Below are 23,285 nucleotides of genomic sequence, written 5' to 3'. Positions count from 1 at the left end.
CATGATTAAACCTGGGTAGCTGGATCACTGAGACAATGGCCCCATTGGCCGGGCCACCCACAACATCCTACACAAGATTCTTCTAGGCAAGTTATAGCTGAGTGCAGCAAGAGGCATAAACAACCAAAAAAAAACAAAGTGCAATAATTTTGGAAAAAGTTGTAGTAGAAAACATTAAGCCCTCTTTTAACTGAAAGCTAGTCAGGTTTGCCAATACTACCACATGTTCACTAGATGGCAGCAAATGTTTAAGATTGGAGATTCACTGACAGCTCAGGCATTGAACTCCAGTAACAATCCTGAATTTTCTTCAGGATAGGAAATCTGCCATTCTCCAAATCTACCATCACCTGTATGTGTCTGCAGCACCACAGATATGGTTAGTGCTTAATAACCTCCATCATTGCCCATCTATCACCCAGTAGCACTCACATCTACAGTGATGAAATGCTTTGAGAGGTTGGTCATGGCTAGAATGAATTCCTGCCTCAGCAAGGACCAGGACCCATTGCAATTTGCCTATCGCCATAATATGTACAGAAGCCTGAAGGCACACACTCAGCGATTCAGAGACAGCTTCTTCCCCTCTGTCATATGATTCCTGAATAGATACAGAACCCAGGAACACTACTTCATTTTTTTATTTATATTACTTCTGTTTTTGCACTATTTTTAATTTATTTAATGTACATATATATAATTACGGTAATTGATTTGCTTATTTTTTCTGTATTATTATGTATTGCATTGTACTGCTACAGTTAAGTTAACAAATTTCATGACACATGACAGTGATGATAAAATTGATTCTGATCCATCAGACACACTGAGGGGATGCAGGCTTTGCCAGCAATGTCCACATCCTGTACATGAATAAATGAAATCAATAGTTTATTTTTTTAAACATGTCTATGGTTCTTCCACTTGAGGGCTAGATTCCACTTAGTTATTATCCTTCCTTATAAAAGAAATCTATATTTTGATTCATTTACATAAATCTGCAAGATGCTGACAGGTCAGCATTCATTGCTCTTGAGAGGGCGGCAAGTGAGCTGCCAGTTTCAACTGCTTCAGGTTTTATCTCCTGTAAATGTCAAGGAAAGTGCTGTGGAGGGGGACGGGAGCACGACCGTCAGTGTATTAAAGGCATGTTTCAGCCTGTTAATCATGTGTCCATTAATGTTGCAAAACTAAATGTCTGAATTTGTGTTTACATATTGGCTCTAATGAATTTAGTTATAGTAGGAACAAATAAAACTGTCTTCAGTTTGTTTTAGAAACATTAAATATAAAGGTGTAAGTTCCTTTTCACAAAAACATTACATAATAAATGACACGGAAGTGCAAAACACAGCTGACAAAATGTCCTGTGGTGAGCACCTCTGTTGAAAATAATATCTGCCAGAAGGTTAAACTTAGAATAGAGGTAGATTAGACCTCCCTGTTAGTTGTATTAACTTCCAAGCTTTAACAGCAATGAACCATGCAGCACACTGTGTGAACACTGTTTGCCGACTGCAATACTAATTGTCAGCAATCAGTCTCGCAGCATTTGGCAAAATTGTATGAATCTCTTTAAAAACCCAGTGAGGTCTTGGAAAGGACAGATTGTACTGTACCTGCCTCTATGCTTTGAATGTGCTCACTACATTCCATCTGCTTCCTGTTCAACTGGCATGCAGGGGAGTCCAGGAACATGACAATTAGGGACGGGTGCAATAGCAGGAAGTGTGAGCCTCAATGAACCTTGAAAGAAATAAAAGCCCAGGTATGTTTGCATATGGCAAAGGCCTGCTATTTCATCCCGGCACATCACTCCTTTGCTGCAATAACTTGTCTAAAAAAACATTCTCTTGCATTGCAAAAGCAACTGTTCTTCAAAACTGCCTCATTGTCTGCAGAGCAGTTAGGGGATTTATGAAGCCACGTAAATATACAAACGTGTAGATGTTTCCATATAGCAGGAAACACTAGCTAGCCATTTGGCTAAAATAATACCAAAAAGAATTAAAATTAAAATGCACTTCTGAAACTGAAGCTAATTCATTGTGATATAGTTAGTTCCTTCCATTATACTGTACACTATAGGGTAACATTTTAATGACATGAAGTTGTACACTGAAGGGAAAAGGTCCAAAACTTTCAGATCCAATGGATGTTGGTATTGTTTGTAGTGAGGAAACCAAAATTAATGTGGGGAACAGCTGGTACTGCCCAGTTTCACATTCTCTCTGAAAATCCAGGCACATGCTAGAATACTATGCCGACTGTCAGTTGTATCCTTCATTGCCTGCTACTTTATAGCCACTGGAAAATGGATAGTGACTAAAGGCAGGCGCAATTCCTGAGGAGCACAGAGGATGTAGCACAATGGGAGAGTGGGAAATACATCCTTGCCCTGATCATAACAATTTCAGGAAGTTGCAAGGTGCTTAGTGATTACACTGTTGATCTGACACCCAGAGGACTGCACCTGACAGATGGGAGTTCAAATCTCACCTCAACAAATGTGCTGTTTAAATATAAGCAATTAAAATGAACATGGACACAGTGATGATACATTTAGACTCCACTATTCGATCATGGCTGCAATGTCAGGAGTACCAGTGTCTATACGTATTAGCATTCAAATATGAGTAACATCTATGAGTTCATAGAGAGACTCTATGAACGCAGGAGACAGCAGCACATATGAGTGCGAAAATATATTGGAATGCCAATATGACAAGGGAACAGGTTCTTGCACATGTGGGAGGTCAAATGTAAGAGGAAATTATGCGTTAAGTGGGAGCATTGGTATACAGAGTGATTTTGAGGCACAGATCCATTGCTCCATTGGTAGAATGGGCATTGAGCAGAAGAACTCAGAAGTCATGTTGAAGCTGTTTTAACATTTGGTTTGGCTGCACTGGAAGTATTGTGTGTACTTCTGGTCACCCCATTCTTGGAAGAATGCAAAGGCTTTCGAGTGGGTGCAGGAGAGATTCACCAGGACTGAGGAGTATGAGAAGTTGGCAAATGTCTGGAGTGTTTCAGTGCTCTCTGGAGCATCAGATGCTGAACAGCAACCTGATAGAAGTTCTGTATGTAAAATTATGAGAGGCGTAGGTAGTGTAGAAATATCAAATATTTGTGGTTGTAGCATTAAGGTGAGGGGGAGAGTTTAAAGGAGATTTACAAGTTTTTTTACACAGTATTATGGTTAAAATACACATTGTAAGTTGAGGGGTCAATTCCTGCTCTCATCTTCTCTCAGGATGAGGCTTTTCATTCTGGAACGAAGGAGGTGTCCTCCTTTTTCAAAGAAAGGGGTTTCATTCCCTCCACCATCAACCGCATCTCTTCCATTTCACGCACATCTGCTCTTACCCCATCCTCCCACCACACTACCAGGGATAGGTTCCTCTTGTCCTCACCTACCACTCTACAAGTCTCCACATCCAGCACATAATTCTCCGAAACTTCCACCACCTCCAACTGAGTCCCACCAATAAACACAACTTGCCCTCCTCCCCACTTTCTGCTTTCCACAGAGATCGCTCCCTATGCGACTCCCTTGTGCATTCGCCCCTCCCCACTGATCCCCTTCTTGGCACTTATCCTTGCAAGAGGAACAAGTGCTACATTTGCCCCACACCTCCTCCCTCAGTACCATTCAGGGCCCCAACCAGTCTTTCCAGGTGAGGCGAGTCTGTTGGGGTCATATACTGTGTTCAGTGTGGCCTCTTGTATATCGGTGAGATCCCATGTAGATTGGGAGACTGCGAACAAGTGGAACATCCCAGTGACCACTCATTTTAATTCCTCTTCCCATTCCCATTCCAATATGTCCATCCATGGCCTCCTCCACTGTCGGGATAAGACCACACTTAGGTTGGAGGAACAACAACATCTTATATTCCATCTGGGTAGCCTCCAACCTGATGACATGAACATCGATTTCCCTAACTTCCAGTAATGCCCCCCCTCTTTCACCATTTCCCATCCCATTGTTCCTCTCTCATGTTATCTCCTTGCCTACCCATTGCCACCCTCTGGTCCTCCTCCCCACCCCCCTTTCCTTTCTTCCATGGCCTTCTGTCCCTCCAAGTTTCACCTATATCCTGATGCTTCTCTCTCCCCCCCACCACCTTTCCAAACTACTTCTCATCTTTTTTTCTCCAGTCCTGCCAAAAGGTTTCAGCCAAAACGTCGACTGTACTTTTTTCCATAGATGCTGCCTGACCTGCTGAGTTCCTCCAGCATTTTGTGTGTGTTGCTCAGTTTTCCAGCATCTGCAGATTTTCTCTTGTTTGTGGGACTATTCCTGTTTTATTTTCCATGTTCTGTAACAAAACCTAAAGTAAAATCCAGAAAAATGTAGATGCTGGAAACCTGAAGTATACACAGAGAATGCTGGAAATACTTAGTATCTGTGGAAAGAAAAACAGTTTATATTTCAGGTCCAAGACCCTCCATCAGAACAGAGAAAGAGAGAAAAAAAAACAAGTTAATTGAAGTAGCAGAGAAAATGGGTAGAATAAAAATAATTTCTTTGATCGGGTGAGACAACTTAATGTGGTGATGAAGTAGCAGATAAAGTTTCTTTGTCAACATAAAGTTTTGCTCCAATGGTGAGTATGTGGGACATTCCCATCATAAACTATATAAAAAAATAAGAAAAGCTGAACCAAAAGTATTATGGGAAAGGCTAGATCTGCTGCAGACAGAAATAAAGAGTGATGATCTATAGTCGGCGAGTTTTAAATTGACTCCTGTGATATGCCCAGAAGGATGAAGTTTTGTCCCTGAGGCTTGAGTTGAACCTTGTTGTAACAGAACTCCACATGCTGGTTGCAGTAGGAGTGACATGGTGAATTAAAGTGTAAGAGACAGGAAACTGAATACCATTCCTTTGGGCTGAGTGCAGGTGCTCTACACACCTAAACTGCTCTATTAATACCATCAACATTGACACAATCGGGCTATATAAGATATAACGACATGTGCAGGTGTGGCTTATCCTTCTGGGTTCTTCCAGCCCATTCCAGAGACAATAAGGGCAGTATTGCCATCTGAATTGAAGTCAGCTGATTCTGCAAGCTTGGAATCAGGCTTGTATACCTCACGGCTATACCAGAAACAGTACTTAATTTTAATGGAAATAAAAACTTAAAGCTATCACTGTTGCATAAACAGATATGATGTTTTTTATCAATAGGATGGAAGTACTTTAATGCACATCGCCTCACACTGCGGCCACCCTGAGACAGCGCTGGCATTCCTGAGAAAAGGAGTCCCTCTCCACATGCCCAATAAGGTAGCACTCATCCCTTTTTATTCTTTCACCTTGGGTCTTTGACCACAAACCAGCTGGGTAGAGTTTAGATGCACAATGCCTGCACCATTTTGGCAAGCATTGTTCCTCTTGTAGTCATCAATCTGGCTCTCCCAAAGGGGAAGTATGTCTGAGCGGAGAGGCCACAGATCTACAGTTCAGAAGTTCCAGCCAGTACTTACTCATAGTTCCCGGTCCTCCTGACTCTATGGACATATCGTACCCGTGAATTTAACCCGGTTGTCCATACTCCATCCCGCTAAATGTACATTTTAAGCAATTAGAAAGAAGGAATTTCAGGAATTAAATTTTTTCTTTAAAACCATGCGTTTCTTTGCCAACATTTCTCTCTTCATCTCCAAGCTAAAATGCATAGTTCCACAAAAGTTAGCAGTTCAGCCATTGTTATGATAATGCCCCTTAGTCAAGGAAACCATCAGAACTTGTCTGGAGCCTGCTCAAGGCTCAGATGAGGAAGACTGAAATAGGTGGCAAGCATCTTGCTGTATTAGATATGAATCCAGCCCCAATTTAAAGACCTTTGACCTTTTTTTCAAATCCCTCCGTGGTTTTTCCCTTCCTCTCTGTAATTCCTTCCCACTCTCTACCTTTTTCAGTGACACACACTCCTCTGATTCTAGTTTCTCACTCATGCATAATTTCCCAGATTTAGGGCCATGACATTAGATGCTGAGGCCTGAAGCTTCGGAATTCCGTCCTCCACTTCTCCATCTCTTTACTTCTCTTCCTTCTTTTGTGATGCTCCTTTGAGCATTTGACTGATTTCTTTTCTGACCATATGTGCACCAATGCCTCTCTTAAATGACTCAACACCTTGGGATATTTTTGCCTCACACCAACCTAATAAAAGTGTACCTCTTAAGGGTAATTTAAAACTTCCAGAACTGCAGTATGGAGATAGTAGCTGCTGTGGAGGTTTTTGTGTTCATCTCCCTCCCCTTTCCAATCCAACTATCCCCATTAAACCATGTTCAGGTTGGTAAGCTCTCAGCCTTACGCTTTTCCACATGAGATTCAGAAGACCATGAGGAAGAACTATGACAATTCTTGTAAATTTTAGTTAATGTGAAATACAATTATTTTGTGTTTTGATTAAAAGTACATGGTCATAAAATCTTTTTCAAAGCATTTATTTCTGTATATTTCCATTCATGAGAAGTCTTCAGTGCTTGACCACGTGAAGTGACATGGAAAGTTATGTTACAGTTCCCAGAGAGTTTGCAATAATGTAACTTGACATCATTATTGTTCTAAATTTGCCCACTGAAGACTTGTTTTTCTATGTCACTGTAATTGCTTTAAGTGTGCTCCATGAAGTTAATGAAGTATTATAACAGTCTGTATTACTTCTGAAGTAATGTGCACTGGAATGTATGATTACAAGGAACTTTTTAACATTGAAAAACATAAGTAAAACCACAGGTAAGTCACAAAGCCTCTATCATCCACTGGTCCCCATATCCCTTAATTTCCCAGCAGTTCAAAAATCCAATAACTTCAGAAGTTTCTATATTCACCATGAAAAACAGTGTAAACTTAATTTTTTCAATCTAGAATAATAAACAGCAAACTTATTTCCTAAGGAATTTCAGAAAGAAGTTAACAAATTCTTGGTGGATTGCATTTCTAGCGTATCTTCTCATAATATTAAATTATTTTCTTCCTCCAGTCTGGGGCAGTGTGCCTCCATTCTGCCGCAAAGAGAGGGCACGCAGCTGTAGTGAGAGTGTTACTCCAGAAGGGGGCGCATGTTGATGCTAAGACAAAGGATTGCTACACAGCCCTACACATTGCAGTGCAGCACTGTAAGCCTCTGGTGGTACAGACCTTGTTGGGTTTTGGGGCTCAGGTTCAGCTCAAAGGAGGCAAGGTAAGAAATTGTTATTGTATACTGGAGATTACCAGTGAAGGTAATCATGTTAACAAATCTGTGTATCTGGTCTAAGTGTGATTGTGTTAGGAAGGTGGGTCTAACTCGTAATTACCCTTACTTCACATATTTTGACACAAAATTATTAAAATATGTTGCCTGAAGCTAGTTCTAAAGTGAAAGGAGAAGGTATTTATCTTGTAACCGTTTTAATTTCCCCCAGGTGAACTCTGTTCAATAAAGCCAGACAGTATTTTGAAAATTATGTGGTTGCACAGGCCCGCACGTAACTCAGAGTTCAATGCCATGTCACATTTTGTACACACATTCAATTCCCATCACCTTGTGATTCTCTTAGCCTCCAAAAGTCTGTTGATCTCAGAATCAGAATCAGGTTTATTATCACCAGCATGTGACATGAAATTTGTTAACTTAGCAGCAGCAGTTCAATGCAATACATAATCCAGCAGAGAGAGAAAAAAATAATAAATAAACAAGTAAATCAATTACATGTATTGAATAGATTTTTTAAAATGTGCAAAAAACAGAAATACTGCATATTTTTTAAAAAGTGAGGTAATGTCCAAAGCTTCAATGTCCATTCAGGAATCAGATGGCAGAGGGGATGAAGCTGTTCCTGAATCGCTGAGTGTGTGCCTTCAGGCTTCTGTACCTCCTACTTGATGGTAACACTGAGAAAAGGGCATGCCCTGGGTGCTGGAGGTCCTTAATAATGGACGCTGCCTTTCTGAGACACCGCTCCCTGAAGATGTCCTGGATACTTTGTGCGCTGACTAGATTTACAACCTTCTGTAGCTTCTTTCGGTCCTGTGCAGTAACCCCTCCATACCAGACAGTGATGCAGCCTGTCAGAATGTCCTCCACAGTGCAACTATAGAAGTTTTTGAGTGTATTTGTTGACATGCCAAATCTCTTCAAACTCCTAATAAAGTATAGTCACTTCTTGCCTTCTTTATAACTACACCGATATGTTGGGACCAGGTTAGATCGTTAGAGATCTTGACACCGAGAAATTTGAAGCTGCTCACTCTCTCCACTTCTGATCCCTCTATGAGGATTGGTATGTGTTCCTTCATCTTACCCTTCCTGAAGTCCACAATCAGCTCTTTTGTCTTACTGACGTTGAGTGCCAGGTTGTTGCTGCGGCACCACTCCACTAGTTGGCATATCTCACTCCTGTACGCCCTCTCGTCACCACCTGAGATTCTACCAACAATGGTTGTATCGTCAGCAAATTTATAGATGGTATTTGAACTATGCCTAGCCATCCAACTTTAAATAATGAGTAGCCCTCAAGAGAGACAGAATTTCAATTTCTGAGTAAAGAACTGTCTCAGTCCTAATATGGGATTAATGTAGAATTGGCATAAATGGCAGCTAGAAGGTCAGTGTGCCAAAGAGCTTGCTTCCATTCTGTATGACTTGTCCCCTTCCACTGACTGGGCCCTTATCCTGAGACAATGCCCCCGGTTCTCAGGTTTCCAGATGATGGGAGTAGATCTTTGGCGTTGACACTGTCATTCCTCCCAGATTCTGAGCACAAGGTTTCAGGCCCAAGCCCATATGGTGGCCTGAAACAGATTGACTGCAATGCAAATTCAGGAGCCACAGATGAATTCAATCGCTCAGCAGTGCCTCCTCATGACAGGTGGTCAACATCAACAGCCTTAGGTGCAGCTTTTGCCATCCTAAAAAGATCTGAGCCAAGCATCTGAAAACAGGAAAAAAAATGAAGTGGACAGTGCAGGCACATGCCTTTAACATATTGTAGATTCCATATTAAATGGAGATATGATACTTTCACAGGCCCTAATTTATATTATAGCAAACTTTCTGAATTCCTGATATAAGTCAATTGAATTTATCAAGAGAGTAGGGTCTGACTGCTAATGCTTCACCTTCCTTCAAAGATTGAACCATTACTCACCACTCAAGTCCTCTTCACATCGGTAGCACAGCAGTGCAAACTGTGAGCAGTTTCAAACTCCTGGGGGTGTACATCTTGCACAAGCTCTCATGGTCCCAGAACAGATTCCCTCCAGACAAGAAAGCTCAGTAACAACTTTACTTTCTGAGGAAGCTGAAGAGAGCTGGTCTTTGTACATCAATACTCACAACCTTCTGCAGATACACAGCTGACAGCATCCTAACACTGTGTGGTACGGAAACCGCATTGCAGCAGACAGGAGGGCTCTACAACAGGTAGTTAAACTGGCCAACACACCACCAGTACTCATCCACCCACCATCAAGGACATATATACAGAAAAGTGCTTGAATAAGGCCAGCAATGTCATGAAGATTCCCATCTACTCTGCCGATGGACTGTTTGTCCCACTCCCATCAGAGAAGAGGTGTTGCAGTATCGATGCCAGGACAATTAGAGTCCAAAACAGTTACTTCCCCCAAGCTATCAGGCAGATCAACACCTCCACTCATTAACCTAGCCCACCACTACTACAAACACATCACCTAGCATCACTTTGGGTACTTTACATGCAATCCATCTATGTATATAACAGTTACGTTGTGTTTTATATGATTACTTTTATATTTATTGGGGAATTATGTTTTATTGTGACCTTTATGTTTATTGACTTTTTTATGCCGTATTGAATCCAGAGTAGCAATCATTTCATTCTCCTTTACTCTCGTGTCCTGAAGAATGACAATAAACATCCTTGAATCTTAAAAAACACAATAGAAATCGATAGTTCCTCCATGTTTTCTGTATTAAAAATCATCCTACTCCATGGCCTCTTTTTGTGCCTACAACATAGGGATCATTTAATGGCTATTTATCTACTTCACATTGATTGAGCTTGCTTTGCACAAATTGCTCGCTACGTTTCCCTACATTATGAAAGTAACAAGTTCATTGAGAGTGAAGGCCATTGGGAATCCCAAGGGTATAAAAACATAAGCTTCCCTCCAGGCATGGGATTTATACAACTCTATCTGATTCTTGTACCAATCCTTTCTTGCACATAACTGAGTCCTATTACAGCCCCTTTCCCTCTGCAGGCTCAGGAGACTCCTCTGCACATTGCTGCTCAAGTGAAAGATGGTGAGAAGGTGGCTGTAATGCTGTTAAAAAGTGGAGCAGAAGTAAATGCTGGGCAAGAGGTAAGAATGTGCATAATCAGACTTCAGGCATGTCGAGCAGTCATGGGATAGAGTAGGGGGCAGTGTTTGAAATCTGCCACTGAATTATACGATCTTGGAGTCAGTGATGTAGAGCGCAACGTAATTAGCATTCTTATGCTGTGTATGTATGACTTTGGGCCAAGGACAAATTAAGTTCCCAGATGCCCTTTAATAAATTATATTTGACAGGCATTGATATCGCAAAAGTACTTCATATTGCATTTTGAATACTGAAGAATTGGAATACAATTCACCATGAGGTTGAAATAAGAATATTAGGTTGAATAAAGAAGTTTACTCGCTATTGAATATTCTTTTATGGAAGCTCAATAACACGAAACCTAATGAAGTGACTTAAAAGCTGAAGAGTCACTAAGAGGGTTTCCTAATGTCCATCTTAATGAAGGACTGATCCACATCAGCAAATAAGATTTACATGGGAACTAAGAATTAGAGAATGAGCTGTATATTATATTGTAGGATCTGCTATATTGATATAAAGATTGATATAATGACCTGTTATATTATTATAAAGATTGGTGAATAACAAAATGTAAGTAGGAAATTAATGAAATCTAAAGTGACTAGAAGAATGGTGAATAGAGAAAATAGCATGTGAATGCAAGAAATATGTTACAAGACTGGAATAACCAAGTACTCACAAAGCCATAAGATCATAAGACTTAAGAGCAGAACTCAGCCCATCAAGCCTGCTCCACCGTTCCAGCATGGCTGATTTGTTATCCCTCTCAACCCCACCCACCTGCCTTCTCTCTGTAACCTTAGACACCCTGACTAATCAAGAACCTATCAACCTCTCCATTAAATATACCCAATGACTTGGCCTCCACAGATGTCTGTGGCAATGAATTCCTTCACATCTCCGTTCTAGCTGAATTGAATTCAAGAAGGCTGAAATTTACATAAATGGAAGATTAGCTTCTGTTTCCCCAGCTACTCTGAGCTTCATTGGAAGAGTGTGGAATATTAGATTAGTTGTGGAATGAAAAATTAGAACAAAAGGCAACTGGAAGCTCATTGATGCCTCTGCAGACTGAATACAACTTCTCCAAGGCTGTCACCCTCAATGTATTTGGTTTTCCCAAAATGGTTAACTGCATATCACAATTATCAAGTGAGGTACTTCTACTCAGAAGTGACAGTAACTGGTTGCTGGAAGAGCATTTGTGGACCTGTATGCAGGAAGGGAGAAGGTAAAAGGAGAAGAGAACTGACATCTTCTACAGTTGCTCGGAAAGTGGCATGACATAAAGGAGTTGGTTTTGGTGTAGATGGAAGAGTAAATTAGAGCATGCTGTATAGAACAATCCTTTCAGGATACTGAAGATTAAGAGAAGATGGAAGTACAAGTGGTTGTGGCATTACATTTGAGGTGTTGGAAAATACGGAGGATATGTTGTAGAATGTGGCGACTTCCAATGAGGACAAGGGGAAATGTATTCTTGTTTTGGGTGAAGGAAAGAGCAGTTACTTAAAGTCTGAATTGTGGATATATTTTGTCATATCTTAATAAACAATAAAAATTATACATGATAAATTATGTTGCTGAATTGGACCAGTATATATTTATTTACAGGGACCATCAATGCTACACAATTCATCATTCTCTGCTTTATGAAATCACATAATAGTAACAGTAAATGATTCAATCTCTACAATTCTGTAGTTGTACTTATTTAAATGCAAAATACATGATGAAATAAAGCTTGACCATAGTTGTATAGAGATTATAAAGATTGCTCTATGCAGTATATGTAAAATACTGTAGAACATCAATTCATGTTTAGTATGTTTAGATATGTTGACTTGTAATGGGGAAGAACATGGATCTCTAAAACTAACACTTTCAAATATTCACACTATTAACGCAGAAGGAAATAAAATGATCTATCAATGCAAGCAAACATTGGTGAATCTTTCCTAAGGCAAATTAAATCTTCAGGCTGAGAAATGCAATGTTTTACCCAGTTACAGTAATTTTATATGATTTTTGGATTGCGCTCTGCATAAAGTTTGAACATAACTCTAAGGCTACATTGCTGCATTGTTTGAAAAGCCTCTTGTGTTGGTATACAGCTGCACAGGTGAGTGTCAGATTATTTCAGCATGCTTATCTTGTCACAAATTTACCAGGAATTTAACTACAAACAGTACTTCAGTGTAAAACCAAAGTAGGTTAGTTTGGCTCAGATTTCTTTGGAACAGTTGATTAATTTTGTTTTTATAGCGTAATTTATACTGAGAAGTCCCAGAAGGCTTGGGACTTATTATCAGTGGTGGGTATTCTGAGCTGTAGTGTGGTTAATGCCATCTATTTGATGTCCACAGAATAGTGAGACAGCCATGCATCTAGCAGCCCGGCACGGCAACCTGAAAATGATCCAAGCTCTGATTGAGGAGGGAGGTGACCTAACGTGGCTGTCCAAGGTAGGAGGACCCAACGCTGCCAACAAAGATTGAACGAATATATCATGTAGAAGCATGAAAGCACATAGATAGAAGTATGAATGCGACTTTTGATCTGTCAAACCTGTTCTACCATTCAATACCGAAGTGTTGACATTCAATAGAATCATGGCTTAAATCTCTTTCATTCCCTTTCTACATGTTACAGATTCATGTCATGTTTTATAGGACAGAAGCAGACTAACTGTTCCACACAAGCCTCTCCCACCTCACTTCATGGAGGAAATTTCTAATCTTCCTTCCTCCCTACATTCTTGTCAGGCTGTCTCTTGGCTGCGTCCTCATTCTTCAAACGAATCCCTCCCTATCATTGAGTCATACAGTAAACAGGCCAGTCAGTCCATCTCATCCATACAACCTTCCATCTTACTCTCAGCTACCAACCCGAAGCCTTAATTGCCCAGGCGAATCAAGTGCTCGTCTAGTCAAGTCTTAAATGTTGTTAGCAATTCTGCTTCCAAAAGTGATTCTCACCACTGCCTGGGTTAAAACAGTCATCTTCAGTTCCACTCTTGAACTTTTACCTCTTATCCTAAATCCAAGTCCTCTAGTTTTATTCACCTTTGGTACTGGTCAAAGATTCTTGCAGTCTACCCTGTTTATATCTTTTATAACTTTATCTACATTAATTATGTCTTTTCTAAATCTCCAGGGAAAACAGACCAGAACTTTCCAATCTCTCCTCATTATCTAAAACAACTGCCAGGGGAGCTCAAACAACACACACAAAATGCTGGAGGAACTCAGCAGTCCAGGCAGCATCCATGGAAAAGAGTAAACAGTCAACGTTTTGGGCTGAGACCCTTCATCAGGACAGATGGAGGGTACTGAAAAAGGATCTCGGCCAGAAACATCAACTGTTTACTCTCATCCATCGAGCAGCCTGGCCTGCTGAGTTCCTCTGGCATTTTGTGTGTGTTGCTTAGATTTCCAGAGTCTGCAGATTTTCTCATCTTTGTGCTAGGGTAGCTCAGTGGGTTGGGACCCTTAATGAGGACTGAGGATCAGTCCCTGGTGAATGGTCTCAAACCAAAATGTCAAGAATTCCTTTCTCCCATACTCTCAGTTCTGATGCAGGGTCTCAACCCAGAACATCAACAATTTTCCTCTCCTCCACAGATGCTGCTTAACCTGCCAAGTTCCTCCAGCAGTTTGCTTTTTATTCCAGATTCCAGCATCTACAACCGCATGTGTCTCCTCATAAGTAAAATGTTCTGCACCCTCTCCGATGCTAGTGTGGAGACCAGAACTACATATAGTACTGCAACTGAGGTCTGACCAAGACTCTATAAACGTGGAGCATAACTTCTGTGTTCTTGTATCAATATCTTGACCAGTGAAGGCCAACATCGCATATTCCATCTAAACTACTTTATCTTCCTGTGCTGCTACCTTCAAGAATCTAATAACTCACAAACCGAGGTCCCTCTGTTCCTCAATACCCACTATGACCTTACTATTCACGATATATGTCCTGCCCTCAGTAGTGCTCCATCTGCTATTTCTCAGCCCATTTTGCCATCACATCCATATCACCTGAAGAATGACCCTGTCCTTCACACTGTTAACAACTCTGCCGATCTTAGTGTCATCTGTGAGGTTACTGATCACATCACCAGCATCTGCATTCAAATCATCCACATATAATTGAGTATTCCACACTCGTACCTAATACTGAGTACAGGAGCTTTTACAGAATACCCTGCATTTGGGATCACCTCCTTTTTCTGACCCCAAAACAGCAGTTTTGTTTATAGAGCAACATCTGTAAATTGCTTTAAAGTTTATGAACCTGTAGCAGAACATGTACAAGATTTCTTCTTTCTTCATGAAAGAACCCATGCAGTTCTCATAATTTCACTTTCTCAGTTTTAATATAAATCTTATTAATATAGTTTACAAGCAACACACACAAAATGCTGGAGCAAATCAGGTCAGACAGCATCTATGGGGAGGAATAATTTTGGGACATTTTGGGAGAAGACCTTTCATCAGGACTGGAAGGGAGGGGGAAGAAGACTGGATACAAAGGTGGGGAGGGGGAGGGCAAGATGGCAGGTGACAGGTGTAACATGGCACAGCGCATGCACTCTCTGGTGGTAGTGGTGGTGTGTGGGCTGCTTTCTCATGTACAGCGTCAAGCTTCTTGAGTATTGTTGGTGCTACATCCACGCAAGTGAAGGTGTCCATCGTGCTCCTGATTTACGTTACGTAGATGCTGGAAAGACTTTGGGGCATCAGGAGCTGAGTCACTTACAGCAGGATCCCAGTTTCTGACATTCAAATTTCCAAGTTCAAAGTAAATTTATTATCAAAGTACATATATGTCAGCATATACAACTATATAGAACGTCACTGATCTAGTTATGTTCAATGCTAGCCACCAGAGTGATGATGTAAGGTGGGAAGAATAAAACGGGATGAGTGTAGAATTAATGTAATTGGGTGCTTGATGGTTAGTCAATGAATTGAAGAATCTATTTCTAGCACGTAAGTGTGTCATTATGAAGAGAGCATGACAGTACTCCTACTTTTTTTAGAGGTTTGCGAAGATTTGGCACATCACCTAAAACTCTGACTAATTTCTATAGATGTGTGACAGAGAGTATATGTACTGTATGTACCGTGGAAAACATTCTAACCGGCTGCATCAACTTTTGGTATGGGAAAGGGCCGCTACTCAAAGTTTAACACAAGTAGTCCTTGTCTGACCTAAAAGCTCCAAAACCTGGGCCTCTGTACCTCTCTCTGCAAGTGGATTGCTGACCTCCTTGCCAGAAGGCCACTGTCTGTGCGAATCAGAAATAACATCTCCACCTGCCTGATAATCAACACTGGCGCACCACAAGGATGTATACTTAGCCCATGACTCTACTCTCTCTACATCCATGACTGTGTAGCTGGGCGCAGCTCAAATGCCACCTATAAATTTGCTGACAACAAACTATTGTTGGCAGAATTTCATATTGTGACAAGAAGGCATACAGGAGTGAGATATGTCAACTAATCACAGCAGCCACCTTGTACTCGACATCAGTAAGACCCCAGAATTGATTGTGGACTTCAGAAACAGTAGGATGAGGGAACACACACCAGTCCTCATAGAGGAATCAGAAGTGGAAAGGGTGAACAATTTCAAGTTCCTTGGTGTCAACATCACTGAGGGTCTATCCTGGGCCCAACATATTGTGCGTTCTAAGGAAACCTAACGTAAAGATGGCAAGAGAGAGTGAAGGAATTCCAGAGCCTTGCAGTCACCAGTATTGCACTCATGGAAATTTTGATTTGTGCAAGAGGTCAGAATCTGAGGAGTACAGATAACTCCTTTGCTCATGTGGTTTAATGTAGCTCTCAGCCTGAGGATTAGCAATGCCATAAGAAAAATATTGCAGGGCTAGTTTTTAGTAACTAGTAGACAACCGGGTGACCCGTTGGGGCACCCTTTGAGAGAAAGGTAGTGCAGTCTGATGTGACCAGAATGAACATTAAATTTTCCTTAATGCTATTGCTATCACTTTGCTTTGGAAATTAAAGAAGAAAAACTCAGTTTATTAAAAAAGAAAGACAGGTAGCAAAGGAAATGTAGCTCCTCCTCATTTAACAAAGGACACTTCTGATGGCAACATGTCTGGTTGATCTGCCACCCTTGTGCCTTTCATTGTCATTCTGGAGACATGCAGTCGTTTCATCCACCATCTCTTCATGTCTTCTGCTGTTTGTTGTTTGTCTCTGATCCTGGAGACGTGCATTTCTCAGCTCCTTTGCCTCTTCCTCTCTGCTCCTTCAGTGCCTGTTTTTGTCATTGTGGAGACATGCAGCCGTTTCATCCCCCGTCTCTTCATCTCTTCTACCATTTGTTCTTTCTCTCAGATCCTGAAGACGTGCATTTCTCAGCTCCTTTTTCTTTTCCTCCCTCCTCCTTTTAGGCTGGAGAGAATCCACTTCACATTGCAGTCCGGCACTGTCATGTCGATGTTGTGGAAGAAATCCTGAACTACCTGACCAATGAGAGGAGTCGCCTTGAGGCTGTTGCATGTGTCAATCAGGAAAACCAGGTAAAAGAAAGATTAGTATTTTTATGATTCAAGCAAATGAAGGAGCTGAAAGAGCTGGAAATCTAAATCAATGCCACCTGCCTCTCACCAACCACCAAAAATAATACCAATGTCATAATAAGTTAGAGTAGGACAGGTTGTGTTGGATAAAAACATGACTCTGCTGGTAAGCCTTCAAAAAATTTGGATGTTCATCCAAATTCTTCTTTCCTCCCCTTAGTTATTAAAGTCAGCATACCTCTGATTGTTTACTGATTTATCTAATTTCATTGCTTAAGCCACCTTATTTGAGTTGCTGCATTTCTCTTCATTGGCATTTGTGTTATCAAAGTTGATTCCTTCTCTTATTTCAGCTTCTGCAAGCATGCCCTTTTTTTAACTCAAAAAAGTTCTCTTTTAACTCAAAAAAGTTCTCTTTTTCTTACCCTGACTAAATGCATTATTAAAACCAGGCCATTAGTTATCTCTGCAGATGTGGACAATCCAGGTCAAGTATAGCATCTGCACTGCCCTCCATCATTCATCTAAACCTATTAAATATGAGCTCAAAAACCTGCATCTCTCTCCTGACTCACAATATTGTGGTTTTCAATTACACTGTGAATCCAAATGTGAACCTTTAACTTTTCTGGATCAAGGCTGCTCATTCCCAAACAAATTGTGGAACCCATATTCTTGTAGCAAGTAAACTTCACGAGTTTTCACTGTTAAATAATGACAGCACCATGATGCAGTGTGATCTTAAGGTAATATTAATGCAATACAAGATCAGTATTCAGATTTCCTCATGCCATTCTTGAAATCCTCAAGTTTCCAGATGACTAATAGATGATTAACAAATAGGCATTTTCCCTTTGAAAAATTTTGTGATGTGAAAAGATACAGATAGAAGATCCATTTTCCAGAAATATGCAAAACAAATCTTTTTATCTTATTTTACAACATACTGTGAAATATTCTGAAGGTTATTTCATATGTTTAACCTCCAATTGTGGAGATCCAGCACACTGGAATGCTCTTCATAAGCCTCCTTGCCTAGCAACGTCCCCCACATCCTCAAAACTTTGAGACTTCAGTCACATGTACCAATCCTTCTGTCCCTTTCAAATGACACTCAACAATCCCTCTGTAGAGCCTTTGAGGCTGCAAAAGTATATGATCTGTGTATATAAAGCATTATCTACAGCCTTTTGACTTGTTCTTTTTAATTCCCTGGAAAAATATAGATACTATTAAGCCGGTTTGAAAATCAGAAAGGAACTAAAGAGAAGAATATTGTTGTTTTCAGTTTCTGAACATCCAGTTTTGCAAGCTGACATGCTGTGGAATTTATTACTGCCTCCACATTAAACTCCTACGTTTACTTTATTTCTCAGGAAGGAGAAACATGCCTGCACTTAGCAGCAGAGATAACAAAGGACATGATTCACTTCAAGCAAGAAGACACTAAGATCGTTAAAATTCTCTTGGAGTATGATGCTGACATCACTGCAGCTACAAAGCTGGTAAAATAATGTGGGGCACAAGGGGTCAAATATGTTGCTTAAGATCAGCAGCATATCTTCTAGGATAGTTTTGATGGAGATGTACTGTATACATATAAATGAACAAGTCATGTACTTGGGAAACAAACATAAAGGGCCAATACACCACTGAAAGCATCAGATGTATCAAATTTGACATTTAATTGACTGAGCATCACTTCATTTTTTCTATTTTTATTCTTGGAAAACGTGGAGATGCTGGATGAAAATGAATCCACAAACTAGGTAGCAGCATACTATTTGAAAGGTCCAAATGTCCTATTTTAATTTCATCTTTTTTTACTTTTTGCAATTTATGTAAAGATGCCTGATCTATGTGGAATAAAAAATATACTGCTAACTGAAGCTGACATAGTTTGTAGTGAAATGGAAGAGAGCTTCTGGATTAAGTTCTATCAGTGGCTGAAGTAAAAATAAAGCTAACAGCTCCAGGCCAATGGTCACCACATGTTTACAGTGCCTGAATGCAAAAGTCCATTGTTGTTCTATAATTAATTCCTGGTTCAAACACTTATTCATCCCATCTTTCTATTTATTATTATTCAATTCCTTCAGAAAACAGCTTCTGCAACTAGTTGCTTGTTCAAACTCCAAAATTCAGGGTTGGATCGAGAGATAATGGTCCTCTCATGTTTCCATTGGGTATTCCATCAAGTTGTTCCATTCCCTCACTTATTTCCCTGTAACAAATTCTCTATCACAAATCTAATGGTATTCTCCCCCAACATTCTCCTACCATCCACCAATATTAGGAGTAATTTACAGCAGTCAGTTAACCTAACAAACAGCACATATTAGTGATGTCTCCACAGCCTTGAGAAGCCACAAGGTCACAGAAGAGTAGAGCAGCTGCCTCCTAGTGCCAGAGATCTGGGTTCATTCGTGACATTGGGTGCTGTCTGTGTGGATTTTGCATGGTGTCCCTATGAATACATGGGTGCTCCGATATCCTCCTGCATACAAGAGAGATGCAAATTGGTTGGTTAATTGGCCACTGTATATCTTGGGGGAATTGGGGATTATATGGGAAGAAGATAAAATGTTTTTAATGTAGGATTAGTGTAAAATGGATGGTTAATGCTCAATGCAGACTTGAAGAGGATATTCCCACGTTGTGACGATGATTCATAGGATCAAACCTCGGTTGCTGGAGCTGTGAAGCAGTGGTACAGTATTACCTGTTGCCCCACTTTTCTGCCATGCCAATAAAGGAGGAAGATGGAAGCAAAATGGTCATTGGTTTGGTGAATGGGGTTGAATATCTAACCTGTCAAAGGGAGATAATTATAAAGCAAAACTACCTTGTGCTTTAGCTATAAACTTTGTCTTGGGAAACGTAATAAAGAGTAATTTTCTTTCGTAGATGCATGAAACTCCATTACATTACTGTGCACATGTCGGGAATTCAGATGTTCTTCTTGAAATCTTGAAATACATTGGCTCAAATAGAATGCAGCAGGCCATCAATAAACAATCTAAGGTACTCTTCCTCCATATTTTCTAAATTTCTAATAGTGTGTAGACCGTCTAGATGTTAGGAATAGATCCTTCTTCATAAATAGGCATCACACAAGCCATAGACTATAACAACGTCTTGACTGTAGTACTGTGGGCTTCTAGCAAAATTTAACATAACCACGACATTGACTAAGGAAATGCAAAATGCACTCAGTTCACAAGAATAACGGACTAATCCAACCACCTATAGCTTCAGCTGTAAAAATAAAAATAAATACCACAAGCTGACCATTTTCAATAGACTCCAGTCACAAAGAAAAAATCCAAAGGAAGGACTAAACTATAAAAGTTTCTTTAAGTTTGATTCTATCTCTAAAAGTATCGAATTGTGCCAAGATGTGTGGCAGATCAGAAGACTGGATGTAATACAAAGAACTACATTAAAGATGGGACTTGGGTTTGATCCTGACTTCCAGTGCTGTATCTGGGGTTCGTATGTTCACCTCTTGACCATTTGGATTTTTGCTGGGTGCTTCATTTTCTCCCAATAGCTTGTTGTCGGTTAATTGGCCGCTGTAAATGACCCTCAGAGTAGGCAAGTGGCAAAATAAAGGGAAGTTTATTAATATATGACAGAAAATGAGTTGCAAGCATACTGGGTAATAAGGAGGGGAATGAAATGAAAGGAACTGTCCTCCTTATAACTCAGATCTCCAATCCCAGCAACATCCTTCTGAATCTTTTTTCTGCACCCTCTCTGGCTTAATCACTTCCTTCTAATAGTCAGGTGATCAGAACTGCACATAATATCTTGGAGTGGAATATACAATGTCTCAACATGACATCTCAACTCACGTACTCAATGTCCCTATCAATGGAGGCACACATCCCATATTTCTTCTTCACCACACTGTCAGACTGTGTTGTCACTTTCAGAGAACATCATAACAGCGAGGAATTGGCTGTTTCTTAGTCAGCAATTAGCTGCATTCCCAAACCTTTCAGTAATTAAACAACAATCAGTCTTAAGCACGAATTAACAAAGGTTCTTGCATTCAAGTCAACTTACAGCCTATGTTGTAACAACCTCTTGCTTCTTCTGTAATCCTAACATATTTTACTTACCAGTTTAGATTGAGTCTGAAATCTAAAATTTTCACCCTGATGATCCCTGCATTTTTTCTGCTTGTCTCTCTCCCTCTCCTTCTCTCTCTCCTATAAGCTTCTTAAGGATTTCTGCTTTGACTTCCTAACTTCCTGTCGGATTGTGCTCCTAGAATAGAAAGCACATCAGATTGTTTTATCCCATTCTGAGTCCAATCTAAATGCAAGCTTCTAACATTGTAAGGAACCACAATACATTCAAGAGTTTATTTGTGCAGATATCATCTTATTCTAGTTTAGTAATTTAAAATGGAAGGACTGCTAAAGGACAATGTGAGTGTGAAGGTCTGCATTCAGGGAAAACAGCACAATAACAATGATCAGAATCAGCTTTAATATCACTGTCACACTTGTTTTGTGGCAGCAGTACATTGCAATACATAATAATAAAAAATTATAAATTACAGTAAGTATATCTGAAAAAATGAATGAAATAAGTAATGCAAAAAGAGAGGGAAAAGTACTGAGGCAGTGTTCATGGGTTCATTGTCCATTCAGAAATCTGATGGCAGAGGGGCTGAAGATGTTCCTGAAGCATTGAGTGTCTGTCTTGAGACCCATTGATGGTAGCAATGAGAAGAGGGCATGTCCCGGGTGAAGGGGGTCTTTAAAGATGGATGCCGCATTTTTGAGACGTCGCCTTTTGTAGGTGTACTGGATACCTGTGAGTCGAGTGTCCTTGATGGAGCAGGCTGAGTTTACAACTTTCTGCAGCATTTTCCAATCCTGTGCAGCGGCCTCTCCATTCCAGATAGTGATGCAACCAGTTAGAACGCTCTCTGTAGAAATGTTCAAGTGGCTTTGGTGACATACCAATTCTCCTCGAGCACCTCATGAAATACAGCCACTGTCGTTCCTTCTTTGTAATTGCAGCAATATGTTGGGCCTAGGTTAGATTCTCAGAGATGCTGACACTCAGCAACTTGAAACTGCTCACCCCTTCTACTTCTGATCCCTCAATGAGCCTCAAATAATGTAAAACATTAATCTCATGGTTTTTTGTGCAAAACTTATGCTATCTCAATAAACAGTCAAGCCAATATGGTACTCATTAGTTATGGTATTTACAGATTCTCCAAAATATTCTGTGCAAATCTTCAGTATTGCTAAAAATTACTTACTCTCATCAGCATTTAATATCTAAATGCCATAGACATTAACTGCATTAATAAGTTGCCATTGACATTAACTATGCATTCATGAAGGAAGCTTTATAAATTAGGTTCATTCTTCCTTGCTGTTTAATAGTGGGACCAACACTGGAGCTACAAAGGATCTCCACCAAATATATCTACATGTTTTTCCGTGTTTATGATTTAGCGGAAGAAGAATATCCCTTAACTCGGCAGTGGAGTTATCGGGGCACCATCTTTTGATGGTGTTTCCGTAACAAGCTATTCTTGGTTTTACGAGGCCGAGTTGCTAGCTTGACGCTCAGCCCGACTTGCATTTGAACTTGGGAACCTTCGCTCTGGAGTCCGGCGCTGATATTATTGCGCCACCAAGTTGATTTGTTGATTGTTTTGCCTCTTACAGATGTCAGTGTGCTGATGTGTTTCTATCTTAGTATAAGAGATGGCAATTATCAGGTTCACCAATAGTTAATTTTTATCATTTGAACTTGAGGAAGTGGACGTAGCTTACCTGTTTCCAGTTAATATTCCTGCTCTTAGCCACTTTCTTCAAGCTTCAGCCTCGGTACATTGTATATATGTAACAAAGTAAGTGTTTACACTAATGATTACTATATGCTTGTGTGTCTTTATCATGAAACCCATTTAAGACATTCCCACAATTCTCACTGTAAAACAGAATGGCTGTTCACCATTGCTTCTGGCTGCAGAGAGAGGACACACGGAGATGGTGAAAATATTGCTGCTAAACCATGCTAGAGTGGATGTATTTGACGAGGTAACTCTGACATCTATTTTAAAGTATTTAGCTAATTATTTAAATGTTAGTAGAGATCTTTAAAATATGTTTGCCTAATAAAGGGACACTGAGCAGTTATAACTCTAAATTCATTATTCAACACACCATACACTGAACTTTTTGCAACCAAAGGATCCCTGAGTTCAAAGCCTCACAGTTATGGTGGGTATTGTAATATATTTCATGAATGATGCAAAGATAAAAAAACACTGAAGACACTCGTGTTAATATATTAACACTATTTCTTTATCCACTGATGCTGGCTGACTT

General features: G+C 40.1%; 1 protein-coding gene across 1 annotated transcript in view; it reads left to right on the top strand.

The window, feature by feature from the left end:
• Window positions 1-23,285, top strand: part of trpn1 (transient receptor potential cation channel, subfamily N, member 1) — a 245,911-nt gene that overhangs the window by 166,435 nt on the left and 56,191 nt on the right. The window contains exons 9-16 of the mRNA XM_073047991.1: window positions 5,201-5,299; window positions 7,008-7,208; window positions 10,253-10,354; window positions 12,725-12,823; window positions 16,789-16,917; window positions 18,294-18,422; window positions 19,825-19,941; window positions 22,896-22,994. Coding sequence (XP_072904092.1) covers window positions 5,201-5,299; window positions 7,008-7,208; window positions 10,253-10,354; window positions 12,725-12,823; window positions 16,789-16,917; window positions 18,294-18,422; window positions 19,825-19,941; window positions 22,896-22,994 — 975 coding nt within the window. The remainder of the gene's footprint in view (window positions 1-5,200; window positions 5,300-7,007; window positions 7,209-10,252; window positions 10,355-12,724; window positions 12,824-16,788; window positions 16,918-18,293; window positions 18,423-19,824; window positions 19,942-22,895; window positions 22,995-23,285) is intronic.

The sequence above is a fragment of the Hemitrygon akajei genome, chromosome 1 (assembly GCF_048418815.1).
Source record: "Hemitrygon akajei chromosome 1, sHemAka1.3, whole genome shotgun sequence".
Classification (NCBI taxonomy): Eukaryota; Metazoa; Chordata; class Chondrichthyes; order Myliobatiformes; family Dasyatidae; genus Hemitrygon; species Hemitrygon akajei.
This window is presented reverse-complemented; position numbering and strand designations above follow the sequence as displayed.